Source organism: Oryx dammah, unplaced genomic scaffold, assembly GCF_014754425.2.
Source record: "Oryx dammah isolate SB20612 unplaced genomic scaffold, SCBI_Odam_1.1 HiC_scaffold_7, whole genome shotgun sequence".
NCBI lineage: Eukaryota > Metazoa > Chordata > Mammalia > Artiodactyla > Bovidae > Oryx > Oryx dammah.
In genome coordinates, this window is record NW_024070191.1 from 6,198,376 (window position 1) to 6,211,300 (window position 12,925).

General features: G+C 41.2%; 1 protein-coding gene across 1 annotated transcript; it reads left to right on the top strand.

Moving 5' to 3' along the window:
• Positions 1-268: 268 nt before the first annotated feature.
• Positions 269-10,306, top strand: LOC120865593 (zinc finger protein 705A-like). Its single transcript, XM_040242872.1, has 6 exons — positions 269-437; positions 2,764-2,834; positions 4,332-4,458; positions 5,222-5,317; positions 5,792-5,870; positions 10,062-10,306. Coding segments are annotated over exons 1-6 (543 nt in total). The 3' UTR covers positions 10,063-10,306.
• Positions 10,307-12,925: the final 2,619 nt, after the last annotated feature.

The following is a 12,925-nucleotide window of genomic DNA, read 5'->3' on the forward strand; positions in this document are numbered from 1 at the left end:
TTTGTTTGTCCTGACCTGTGTATGCCCACCTAAGTTGTGTCTATCAATCCACTGATCAGTATATACAAATAGACAAAGACTCAGTGGCTCAGATAGTAAAGAATCTGCCTGCAATGCGGGAGGCGGGTCTCAAAAAGTCAGACACAGCTGAGCGACTAACACACACATAGACAGAGATGTATGTCCGTAAGGAATAACTGTCCTTTATATTAACATAGACCCAGCTTAATAATTCATCCTGATGTTCTCGTCTGACATCCACGGGCACATGGGCTCTTCTAGCCAGCCGCCCACCCCCACGACCTCCGGGCATCCTGTAGTGCGCCGGGCACCGGAGCGCGCCACGTGGAGAATGCGTCGCCACGTGGGGAGCTGGACACGGTCTCCCGACGAGAGGACACGAGCTGTGAACCCTCGGGACCCACCGGGACCAGGAGGTATTTCTCTCAAATAGAGGGAATGTGCTTTTCATTTTCTGGACTTTTCCCGTTGTCCTATTATTCACGTTCTCGTGTACTATAAATTAGACTCCTATGCACTATGAACAAGACTTCTTTTACAGAAGTATTCATTCATTAAGTGGTTTGGGGTGAAAAATCACAGCCTGCTTTAGTATTTTTTATGGATTCGGGATGACTTCTGAGGAGTAATCTCTCTACAAATTTGGAGGAAGCGAACCGTGTGGACGTGTGGATGGTGGGAGCAACCATGAGCGGCGGTTCGGTCGCGTGGGTCTGGTCAGCAGTCACCCAGTCCCAGGGGGAAGGGAAGTGTTTGCAACACTACACGTGTTTATTTTTATAGGGTAATTTTTCTGTAAAGTGGAAATAGTTGGAATATTGAAAAATTGAAGAGTGGGTGTTTTAAAACTTCCAACCATATTTAAATATTGATTCCCCTCCCCCACATCCAAATCAGAATATATCGTAAGTTCACTTTCCAGGCTTTAAAGAAAATGGTCTTCTCTCTCATACCTTTAAAGTAACACTTCACGTATCTCAGTTTCAAGTTGAATTATTGCATGATTAACTTTTTTTGTGTTGTGACCCAATAACAGCTTTTTTATAATTCTGAGTTAATTTCATCTTAGGGCAGGTCTTCTCAGAAGCTCGATGTGGTAGGAATTGTTGAAAGAAACCTAGGACCCTTGCAAGTTTATAAAATTGTCATAAAAAGAAATGAAGGGAAAATACTGATTTTGAAACAAAAGCTTAGACTCGAAATGATAATCGGTTAACACTTTTTCAGAATTGCGTTTTCTTTCTTGAGAGCGAAGGCGGAGGGCAGGTGGAGGGGTCGGGAGGAAAGGCGAACAGGAAAGACCTGCCAGGCTGCCATCACAGCCGCAGAGCCTGAGACATCTCAGTTCTAATTTTTTTTTTTTAAGGAAAATTATTTATTTATATTTGGCTGCCCTGGGTCTTCATTGCTGCATAACAGCTTTCTCTAGTTGCTGTGAACGGGGCTTATTGTCTAGTTGCGGCTTGGGGGCTTAGTTGCTCCGTGGCAGGTGGGATCTTCCCGGGTCAGGGGTTGAACCCATGTCTCCTGCACTGGCAGGCAGATTCTTAACCACTGGACCATCAGGGAAGTCCCTAAGTTTTACTTTTTAAAATATTAGTTAAGTGAAGTGAAGAAGTGAAGTTGCTCAGTTGTGTCCGACTCTGCGACCCCATGGACTGTAGCCCATCAGGCTCCTCCATCCATGGGATTCTCCAGGCGAGAGTACTAGAGTGGGTTTCCGTTTCCATTTCCAGGGGATCTTCCTGACCCAAGGATTGAACCCAGGTCTTCTGCGTTGTAGGCAGACGCTTTACCGTCTGAGCCACTAGGAAAGTCCTAAAATATTAGTTAAGACACAGTTTATTTATACCGAAAATATTTGTCTAAGTTGTGACTCAATTATTCTGAAAGGGCATAATATTTTAAAAATTTGTAGTAGTGATTTACATACTTAGGGTGTAGCTAAATATTCTTGCAGAAATGCATCCTGGGTTGACTCTCTCTTACTTTGTATTAAAATATGAACTTTCCATAATCACCAAAATGTTTGCTTCTTGGCAGTGTCCCCAGTGTGTTTTTATCTGAAAAAAAATTTTTTTTAACAATTTCAAATCAGGTAACAGGAAACCAGCTAAAGGCTCAGAGCTGCTGAATAAAGATGGTCATTTTTGTTTTACTTTTTTTTTTTTTCTGTGACTAAGAGAGTCTCCACATGGCATAAGTCAGGTTTTCTTAGGATTTGCTGCCAGTGAAAGTGAGTGAAGTGAAAGTCGCTAAGTCGTGTCTGACTCTTTGCGACCCCATGGAATTCTGCAGGCCAGAATACTGGAGTGGGTAGCATTTCCCTTCTCCAGGGGATCTTCCCAACCCAGGAATCTAACCGGGGTCTTCTGCACTGCAGGCGGATTCTTTAGGAAGCCCTGATAGCTGCCAGGGATGGGATTAAATAATCCATCTGAATAACATGTCTAATTAAACTGTAAAGCCCCATGCTTCTGCTTTGTTATCTTTTTAATGAGGATGTTAATATCTTCTTTATGACTGTCAAGAGCCAGAGACTTATTGCTGCCCCTTCGAGAGGAGAGCCCCCTCCCCGTCTGTCTTTGCTCCCTCTCTCTGCAGGTGCCTGTGGGTTGTACTGAGGTGGGGAGCATTACCATGTGAAGTTTTGCAGAGTCAAGATGGTGGGCTTTTCTGGGGATGTTAGAAATGACTGGAGTCCCTCGGGTTCTTTCTCTTTCCTCAACTTTGTCTGTTTAGTCATTGAACTGTCCTCTGGTGAGAATACACACGAAGACAGGGCGACTAAGTTCCAGACAGTGCCACCCCAGGTGAGTAGGACTTGCTCCTTCTTGTGAATTGATACCTATCTTTTTTTTTTTTTTTTCCTGGGAATGTGTGGGTTTTGAGTCTTGGCTTGGATCTCCTGGGGCCCCATGAAATTAAATTACTGTCAGTCACTTTTCCTCAGGACTCTGGGAGGCTTAGGGGCAGGTCAGGGACTAATCGAGAAATAATTCCCTACCCAATGTTTACACTGCTTCATTCCATTCCTCACTCCCTTAAGGACGTCCTTGAAGAAAAGGTAAAAAGTTGTTTCTTCGAATTTGTCCCATGTCAGTGTCTGCAGCGGGCTCAGGCATGTGGTGAACATAGGCAGCCGAAACGACTAAGAGCCAAGTGTCTAGTCCTGCAGGGAGGCAGCTGGTTTTCAAGTGAGTTTAGTCCATCCAGTGATTTGGATGCTGCAGAGCCCTCTGTAGCCTGGAGATTGGGGTGAGAGGAGGCAAGCAAGAGAGCAATAAAGAATCATTATTTCCCCCCAATTTTAAATTTATTCAAAATTTTATAGAATATTCTTGCACATTTAAATAACTTAAAAAAAGAAAAGAAAATCTCCTTACCCCTTTTGTCCCCAACAACCCAGTTTCCTTCTTTGTAATCAAAACTGCAAACAGAAAGAAATGTCTGGTACTTTTTTCTTATTTGGGGCTGTGCATTAGGAAGAAGGATTATATCAGAATAAACTTAGGGTCCTGTAGCAATTTTTGAAGGGCTGGAAAGATGAGGTTCCACTGAGAGGCCTCTATTTCCTGTTAGCATATAAACAGCTTGGTGGTATAGGAGGGACTGTGATAACCCAAGCTTGAAGGTCCCAGAGAAGATGGAAATGCAAGGTCCCATCACAGGAGGGTTGGGTCAGGACACTCCTTCTGTCTGGCAGTTTTAGGGCCCCTTGGGGTTTGCTTCTGAACTATATGTCTTATTCTCTGTCATGAACATATGAGTTGTGCAGAGATGGGAGAAGCCACCTAATTATCACATTCTCCAGGAGGGTGTTCAGTTCTGCAGAATTTGGCCATTGCTTTGCCAGGTTATTCCCACTAGTGACCTCATTCACTGTAATGATGTTTTGTTTTCAAAGAAAGTGAAAGTGAAAGTCACTCAGTTGTGTCCGACTCTTTGTGACCCCTTGGCTTATACAGTCCCTGGAATTCTCCTGGCCAGAATACTGGAGTGGGTAGCCTTTCCTTTCTCCAGGGGATCTTCCCAACCCAGGGATCGAACCCAGGTCTCCTGCAATGCAGGCGGATTCTTTACCAGCTGAGCCACAAGGGAAACCACTTTGTTTTCAAAGTGGTGTGTCTTTTTGTGAGTATGTGTGAGAGACACACGGCATGTCAGCACAGAGAAATATTTGACCAGAACCCCAAACAAGGTTGAGCTTTTTCTTACACAGCAATCTAACTGCAGCCCTACTGTGTACAGTATCCTCCCGTGGCACTTTGTGGGGAAAGGTCTGGCTGCACAAAATGTCCATGTTTTAGGAATCAGTGACCCTCAAGGATATAGCTGTAGACTTCACCAAGGAAGAGTGGGCCCTGCTGGACACCTCCCAGAGAAAGCTGTTCAGAGAAGTGATGCTGGAGAGCATCAGTCATCTGGTCTCTGTGGGTGAGTCTGTCAACACTGATGCATTTTTAAAGCAAGTATCCAGAACAGCTTCTACATATTCCCTTCTCAGCCCTCATTCACATTCTTTCATGATTCTTAAAACTCCTTGAAGTTAATTTGTTTATTTATTTATTTACTTATACCTGTTTTTTGTCAGCCCCAAAGAATATAGTTTTCCTGACCACTCTTCCCTTTCTTGCTTCTTTAACAACCAGGAATTCAATAAATATTTCTAAATAAATGCAAGTGTTAAATATTTACTAAATAACTCTGTTTACTTACCTGATAGTTAAAAATGCATTAATGAAAATTATACCAGCGATCTATTTCCAAAGAGAAATTAGATTGTTCCTGTGGAGCGTCTGTGTTTTGGATTCTTTTTTAAAAGTAAAGTTTATCTTACTGTTGTTCAGTCGCTTAGTTGTGTTTGACTCTTTGCGAGCCCAGGGACCTATCCTACTGTGGGAAGATTTAATTTCTCCATTGAAAACACTGAGGCTTCTTCACTCTAGCTTTGACCTTGGGCCCACACATCAGCAAGAAGAGCCCCCTGTGTTGGCCCAGTGCCGGGATGTTGTTCTTGCTCAGAAGGAACAGCTTCCTGAAAGAAGCTGTGGTGTTGTCAGTGGTGCTGTTCTGGGCTGTTCTCAGGTATTTACTGTGTCCTTCCTTGGCAGCCTGCCCTGAAATGAAAGAATGTGCATAGTTCTTTAACCCTGAATTAAATCCAAGACAAAAATACCTTTTCCCTCCCTCTAAACAGGGTATCAACTCTGCAAATCAGATGTGATTTTCCAGCTGGAGCAGGGAGTGGAGTTGTGGAAGGAAGAGAAAGGATTTCCCCAGTGCCCGAGATCAGGTGAGTTCCAGGCTCCCGTGTGGTCAGTATCAAGAATATCCTGATACTAGGGGAGCAGATGCCTGGAAATGTCAGCGGCAGAGTTTCCTGAGTGAATTCTGCTTTCAGGAAAGTGGTGGAGGCCACTGGGACCTGTACTCTCTTTTGCATTTTCTTTGGGCCTCAGAAAGGAATGGCTCATGTCCTCTTAAAGTTTTGTATAACGTTCTTTGTCCTGTTTTCTTCCCTTTGACAAATTTCCTTCTCTTTACCTTATCAACAACCAATTTTGATTTTATTTTGTCTCTTATTTCAATCCTGAAAATACTGTTTAATTTTCAGTTTTCTAAAATGGGTTTTAACTCACTTTACCTCCTTTCCACATTCTTGCTCTGTGTCAGAGTCAGTATTTGAAACATACTCACGCAGGCCTTGAATGCTTTCAACAGTTTTCTTCCAGTGCCACACTAGCATTTTTTTTAAACATTATTTTAGACGGGAAAAGTGACCCTGTGAGACAAGAAGAAATATTCCTGCAAGATACCTACAAGGAAAACCTATCTAATTGTGAATGGTAAGTCTCAAGGGGGTGAACCCATCCCTCTTCATTAAAGGCATGGGAACTGAAAGGCTTTAGAATGCAGGGCACCATGGTTATTTGAGGTGAACGCAAATGCTGCTGCAGCAGAAAGTTTTAGATAGTTTCAATTTAGGGAAAAAAATTAATTCATACTTGAAACCATAACCTGAGTACTTATAAAATAATTGCATAAACATGGCTTTGAAACTAATGAAATATTTAACAGATTTGCAGTTGAGATGTTATGAAACAGGAAATCTGTGTTGTAGAAAATAGCATGCAATGCGTATGTAAATAGCATTTAACAGGAGCCTGTTCGTGGCATGGTCAATCTAGAAGTCGTGTAGAGAAAAATTAATGTCTGTGAGAAATCTTTAATAGCCTCTCGTCTCCTTGGAACAGCAGAGATTTCACACTAGAGAGGATATACATGGATATAATGATTTGGGGGACATTTTCACTCACAGATCTCCAGTGGCAAGACATGTGCTAAATCATATGAGGGGGAAAACCTGTAAATGTAATAAACACGGGAAAGAATTCCACCAGAGCACCCAGCTTTCTGTATGTGGAAGGACACACACTGGACAAAAACCCTATAAACCTAACAAATGTGGTGAATGCTTCAGCCATCAATTCAGTTCAGTTGCTCAGTTGTGTCCGAATCTTTGCGACCCCGTGGACTGCAGCACACCAGGCTTCCCTGTCCATCACCAACTCCTGGAGCTTGCTCAAACTCATGTCCATTGAGTCGGTGATGCCATCCAGCCATCTCATCCTCTGTCGTCCCCTTCTCCTGCCTTCAATCTTTCCAAGCATCAGGGTCTTTTCCAATGAGTCAGTTCTTTGCATCAGGAGGCCAGAGTATTGGAGTTTCAGCTTTAGCACAGTCCTTGCAATGAATATTCAGGACTGATTTCCTTTAGGACTGACTGGTTTGATCTCCTTGCAGTCCAAGGGTCTCTCAAGAGTCTTCTCCAACAGCTTCAGCCATAGGGCTAATGTTTACTTGCATGAAGAATTCATGTGGGAGAGAAACCATGTAAATGTAAGGTATGTGGGAAGCAGTTCAGCCAAAGCACTTACTTACATTCACACGGAACAACTCACCCAGGAGAGAAACCCTATAAATGCAATGCGTGTGGCAAAGAGTTCCATCAGTGCACTCAGCTTTGTATACACCGAAGAACACACACTACAGAGAAACCCTGCAAATGTCATGAATATGGGAAATGTTTCAGTCAAAAGGTTAACTTACATTCATACAAAAGAAATCCTTTGTCTGTAATAAACATGGTAAAGCTTTCTGTCATCCTTTCCTTCATCTTTAGTCAACAAAAGAGAATCATACTGGGGAAAAACTAGGAATCCTTTGGTTAAAACTCTGCCTTAGATAGCACGAGAGAGTTCACACTAAAGAGGAATCCTACATATGAAATAAATGTGGCCAAAATTCCAGGCGTATGTCCAATCCTTAAAGAAAATAATCACATTAAGGAAAAGCCTTCAAGTAGTTCTTTAACCTTAGTTGATGTGAAAGAACTCACCGTATAAATGTAATGCAGGACTGTCTTCATCCTCAATTTTAATGTTTATACACACCAGAGAACCTACACAGGGACAAACTGTGTGTCTGCAATTAATGTGGAAATGCCCTCAAAGAAGACTAGGGCAGCAGGTGAGCTAGAGCTTTCAGGGAGTCTGCTCTGCACTCTAGGTCCAAGAGAAAACAGAAATGGAGTGAAAACCTGATGGAACATATGGGAGCCAGAGAGAGCCTACTGGAGGAGGATGGGAACTGGGCTGGTGGTAACAGCGACCTTCAGCAAAGGGATGAGCTGGGGTCCAGGTAGCCCGTGAGCCCTGGTTCATTCCCCTTAGGCCTGATCCCTCCACAGTTTCTCCTGATGTTGGTCTCTCACCTTCCCTTGCACTAGGAACAGATGTCAATTTTCTCTCTGCACCCCAACGCTACCCTGCCCATTCCCATACCCACTGCACTCAGCTCAGTCTCTGAAGCTGCTTTAATGCCCGCCCTGTCGGATTCAGGGCTGGTAAGTGCTGAGCCAGCCTTACTCCAGATGCCAGCTTGGAGTGAGTGAGATATTCAAAGGCTGATCAGTGACCTACATTTATGTGCCATGGTGGCTTCCCTAGTCTCATTTGAGAACATTCCAAATAGTAAGCGAATTGATACAAAATAGAAATTTCTATCACAAAAATCATTTTGTGTGGAGCATTCATGACAGTGAAAAACTAGTTGAAATGAAATCAAAATCCCTTTGGCTTTTACTCAGAATTAATGTGTAAACTGTATGTGATGTAACAGTGAAATGACAGTGCCCATGGGATCCACCAAGCCTGTGTGGATGTGCTGGCGGGCACGCTCACAGCACGCTCTGGGCCCTGTGGCACTCGCCTGGGCCTAGTGGGCCGAATCTCCCAGAGGAAAATGGCCTCGAGTGTTTACAGTTTATCTCACGGACTGTTGCACAATAATACTTTCACTCCTGCTTTCTGGGGATCAGTGGTCATTTTCTCCAACAGAAAGGTGAACTTCCTTTTTCCCAGACTTCTCTAGTTTTTTAATTGGATTGAGGAGAACAACAAGGAAAGTTATGAATAATTACTAAATGCTATTGTATGCTCTGTAACATAGTATAGGCATATGTGCTGTTTTGTTATTGTCACTATTAAATCTGGATTATCATATTTAGAATATATAGTAAAAGTTTACTTTTTTGTGCCCCGTGGTTTGAGGGATCTTAAGTTCCCCAATTGGGGATTGAACCTAGGCCAGGGTAGTGAAAGCACCAAGTCCTAATCACTGGACCATCAGGGAATTCCCAAAAGCTGATTTTGGAAATCTATTGTAGCTTTTTTTTTTAAGAGAATCAGCATAGTGGAAAAATAAATGTGTTTTGATTTATGCATAATGTACACTGCTAATTCATGTGATAATATGTGGATTTTTATGTTGAAGGCATATAAAGAATAAAATAATGTCTATTTTTAATTCAATCTTAGGGTCTGTCATCTAGCAACATTTCATACTAGGCTCATTCACGTACCCACATAACTGTTGATGTACAGAGGACATTTCTCCATAAGAACTAAAATAAAAAAATTATATAAAATGAAAATTTTACATCAAAATATAACCAATTATTATGAAATTTAAAGTCAATGGTATTAACCTAACAAATAATTTTTAGCACACATAGATAAAGTTGTAGATTAAGATAGTCTAGTTAATAGTAATAAAACATTCAGATAAAGTGTTCTTTACCAGGAAATGATATATGTAAAGTATGCCAGAGTGTGAATTACTTGACATTTCAGATGAGAACATTAACCAATACTAGGAATTCTTCATAAATAAATGGTGGCAATAATTTTATTACATGGAAAATTAAAGCCATTTAAATATAACTTCAGATAACTCATTCTTTTGTAAATGTACACTTTTTAAAAAGTTAATCACCAAAGAGGACTTTCAGAGCAGTGAAAATACTCTGTATGACATTATAATGATGGATACATGTCATTAGACATTTGTCCAGACTCACAGAAGATACACCACCAAGAGCAAACTGTAATGCAAACTGTGGGCCATGGAAGATTGTGATGTGTCAGCGCAGGTTCATCTTTATGAAAAAATGTTCCGTCTAGTAGTGGTGTCCATGATGTGGGAGACTGCATGGTTTGGGGGAAGGAGCAGTCTCTGTACCTTCTCAATTTTGTTGTAAACCTAAAATTGATGTTGAGAAACATTACTTTATTTGTTGAATAAATAATCTCACACAACTTTTATATAACTATTACTGAGAACGTTAGAAAGCATTCTATTAAAATTTTATTAACATATCTTTCAAATTCTGATATATTAGTAATATAGACTATGTTAGCAGTACTTCATTATTTGATATTATCATTGTTTAATTACTGCATAATTCAGTATAAGCATGTTACATGTTAATGAAATTAAAATTTGTTTACCATTAAAATATTCCATTAATGTTACTAATTACTGAAATTGAAATTTGTTTACCATTAAAATATTCCATCATTATTATTGTATCATCAATATTGTAATTACTATCTTTAAATTCACCTTCTACTTTAATAGTAGAAGTTCTAGTATAGGTTATCCAAAATCTTATTGGTTTTTCTTTTGAATTCCAGACATGACTGTAGTCGACCTGTCATCAAATCCTGTTGTTCTAGGCTCTGAGGGCTCTCACTGCCTGGGGGCTGCAAGAAGAAATTAACTTTGCTTTCATCTCAATCATATTTGGCTTGTAACACTGCAATTAAAAGTTTTTAAAATGTGAAAATCCCTAAGAAATAGTCTTTATTCAATGCAGTTTAACCTGAATATAACTATAGTTCTCAGTCAACTCAGAGATGCTTTTCAGAAGGTTCCATACGCATGTGATCATGAATCACCAGTTGGTCACCTTTCTCTGGGCTATTTTCCCTAAAGGACAGATTTGTCTTCAGGAACTAATAAACTGAGTAAGGGGTACCTCTGAATATTAAATGTGGTGGTGGTATTAGTCTTCTGAGTCCAGCACAGTTATCACCCGGAGGTTGTCCTCCCATCTGGAAAGGCTGGAGAGCGGGTGGTTGCTCTCTCGCCCTAGTTATGGCTGACTGCTCACAAGGCTGTGACCGACTGGGCGTTGTGATGAGGAGGGTCACTGAGCGGTGGGGAAGGGGAGATCCGTGCACGTGGATGGCTTTTTCTCTGATGTGGCAACACCAGAGCCAGTTTTAGAACAGTTCTGCATATCATTCAATATCTCATGGATTTAAACTTAGAGGAGTTTCTAGATCTTACATGTCTTATAGAAGAACTTCTCAAAGGATTTGACGACCTGCTTTCTTACCTATTTCTAGGTTTTAGTTCATGTTATGGGGAGGCCTCTCACTGCTGTTTTCCACACAGGAAATGAAAACCACACTCTCTGCTACCTTCCTGTTTTCAGATGGTGCGGGTTTTCTATTTTTGGTGTAATCCATCATCTCACACTATAATTATATATACAAGGACAGTGCTTCTCAAATAAGAAGGTGGATCCTCAAATCTTGCACGGTGATGCAAGACAGTAAGAGCAAGCGAGTGAAGGGTGAGACAGAGTTGTAAACTTTCTGGCTAAGCTTTAAGAAACCAACACAGAGATCTGTTAATACTGGCAGAGTATTTTGTGTGTGCGGGGCTTTTTGGTTTTGGCTCTAGTATTTAAGGAGATCTCTCTAAAATCACAAGGTGGCCACTAAACTAATACTGACCTCAATGGCATATCATACATAACAAAACCTTTTACACAAAGTTCAGAAAATCACTAAACAAATAAGCATAAACCACATAAAATGTCAACAAATCTCAGGAAGGCAGGAGTCTCATTTCCAGACACATTATAATATTCAAAATATCCAGTATTTCATACAAAGAGACAAGAAAATACATCCCATCCTTAGGAGAGAAAGGAAATTAACAGATACTGTCCCTGAGGAAGGACAGACTTTGGAGTTACCAGAAAAAGGCTTTAAATAACTGTCTCAATGTTGCTCAAAGAAGTAAAGGAAACCAGGCAAATGATGCTTCATCAAATCACTTGAGTTTCAGTTAAGAGGTTTTTTTTTTTTTTTTGGCTGTGCCCTTGGGATATGGGATTTTAGTTCTCCAACCAGGGATTGAACCTGGGCCCTTTGCAATTAGAGCACAGAATCCCAATCCCTGGACCACAAGGGAATTCCCAACATAGAGATTATAAAATGGAGTCAAATAGGTATTTGGAGCTAAAAGTACTATGGACTTTCATCTGTGTTTATTATATAAAATATTAATAGGGACTTCCCTGATCACAGCCGATCCCTCTCCAGCCAGAACACCAACATGTTGAATTTTGCTCATCCTCCTCACACATGACCTGTTTCCACCCTAGCTGAACAGTACAATCACTTTTCAAAAAAACTGTCAGTTTCACCCTGGGATGTGCTTATTTAATTGGCTTCAGGCTATGATTTGGTGATTGTGTTAGTTTGGGAAGAGCACCCATCTGCTTAGTATTCTCTTGAGAGTACTTCCGCTATAGACATAGGTTCAGTGTGGAAGTCTGTTGAAAGGCAATACATTTCCAAGCCCTGGGAGCAAAGCAGGGGAGACCTCCTTTGACCTCATTTTGCTTGGGGAAAAGAATAAGTTAATGATAAGTTAATGTTAAGAATGATAAGAATAAGTTAATGTCTGAGAGGTAGGGGATATTACAATATATTGCTTGGGTCTTCTTTCCAGGGCTGCTGTGTGTGGGGGGGATGGGGTGGCACAGCAGTGACTGTTTGGAGGGTGAATAGGTGCATAACTAGGACTCACCTGAATAAAATGTGGGATGGGGTTGTACAATGAACTCTGCCCCCAATTAGTCCAACTCAGAGGCTTCACAGAAAAATCCTACTAAGGCGTGTTCTTGGCCTGGACGGCAGAGCTAGGCCCCATGTCTCTGGCCCCATGTAGCTGCCCCAGGGCAGAGACAGGCTGGGGACTGCCCAGAGGTTTACACTCGGTGTCTATGACACTATGCACAAGGTTGGCCAGGGTCACGCGCCTGAAAAAGCAGCCAGCGGGGTGAATATTGTCACCAGGGTGTGGATGGAGACAGCTGATGGTGGTGGGAAGCTGAAATGAGTGGAGCTGAGCTGTGTGGAAGGAGCTGTTAGAGAAACAGGGAAGACTCAGAGTTAGGCTGAATCTTACCCACATGTCACCAAGTACAGAGCCAGATCTATGTGTTTACAGCTGCATGAAGAAAACTAGAACTTCATCAACATACTAGATTTTTCAGCAACAGACTTTATTATTTAAATATTTACAAATAATAATCTATTGAAAAAAGTGTAGTTTCTTACAAAATTTGGCATTCAGTTTTCCCAGATCACTTTACTATCTTGTATTTATATGTCAGACTTTTCTGCATAAATAGTTCACTCAAAATTCTGAATTATTTGCAAAATTGTACATTAAAAGCTTTTTAAAGGGTTTTTCA

What these genes read in the sequence shown, in the direction of transcription:
- LOC120865593 (XM_040242872.1), top strand. Translation starts at nt 269, where the DNA reads ATGGGCTCTTCTAGCCAGCCGCCCACCCCCACGACCTCCGGGCATCCT. An exon ending in CAGTCATCTGGTCTCTGTGG is followed by an intron (nt 4,459 to 5,221) that starts GTGAGTCTGTCA and finishes CCCTCTAAACAG; the next exon opens with GGTATCAACTCTGCAAATCA. An exon ending in TCCCCAGTGCCCGAGATCAG is followed by an intron (nt 5,318 to 5,791) that starts GTGAGTTCCAGG and finishes ACATTATTTTAG; the next exon opens with ACGGGAAAAGTGACCCTGTG.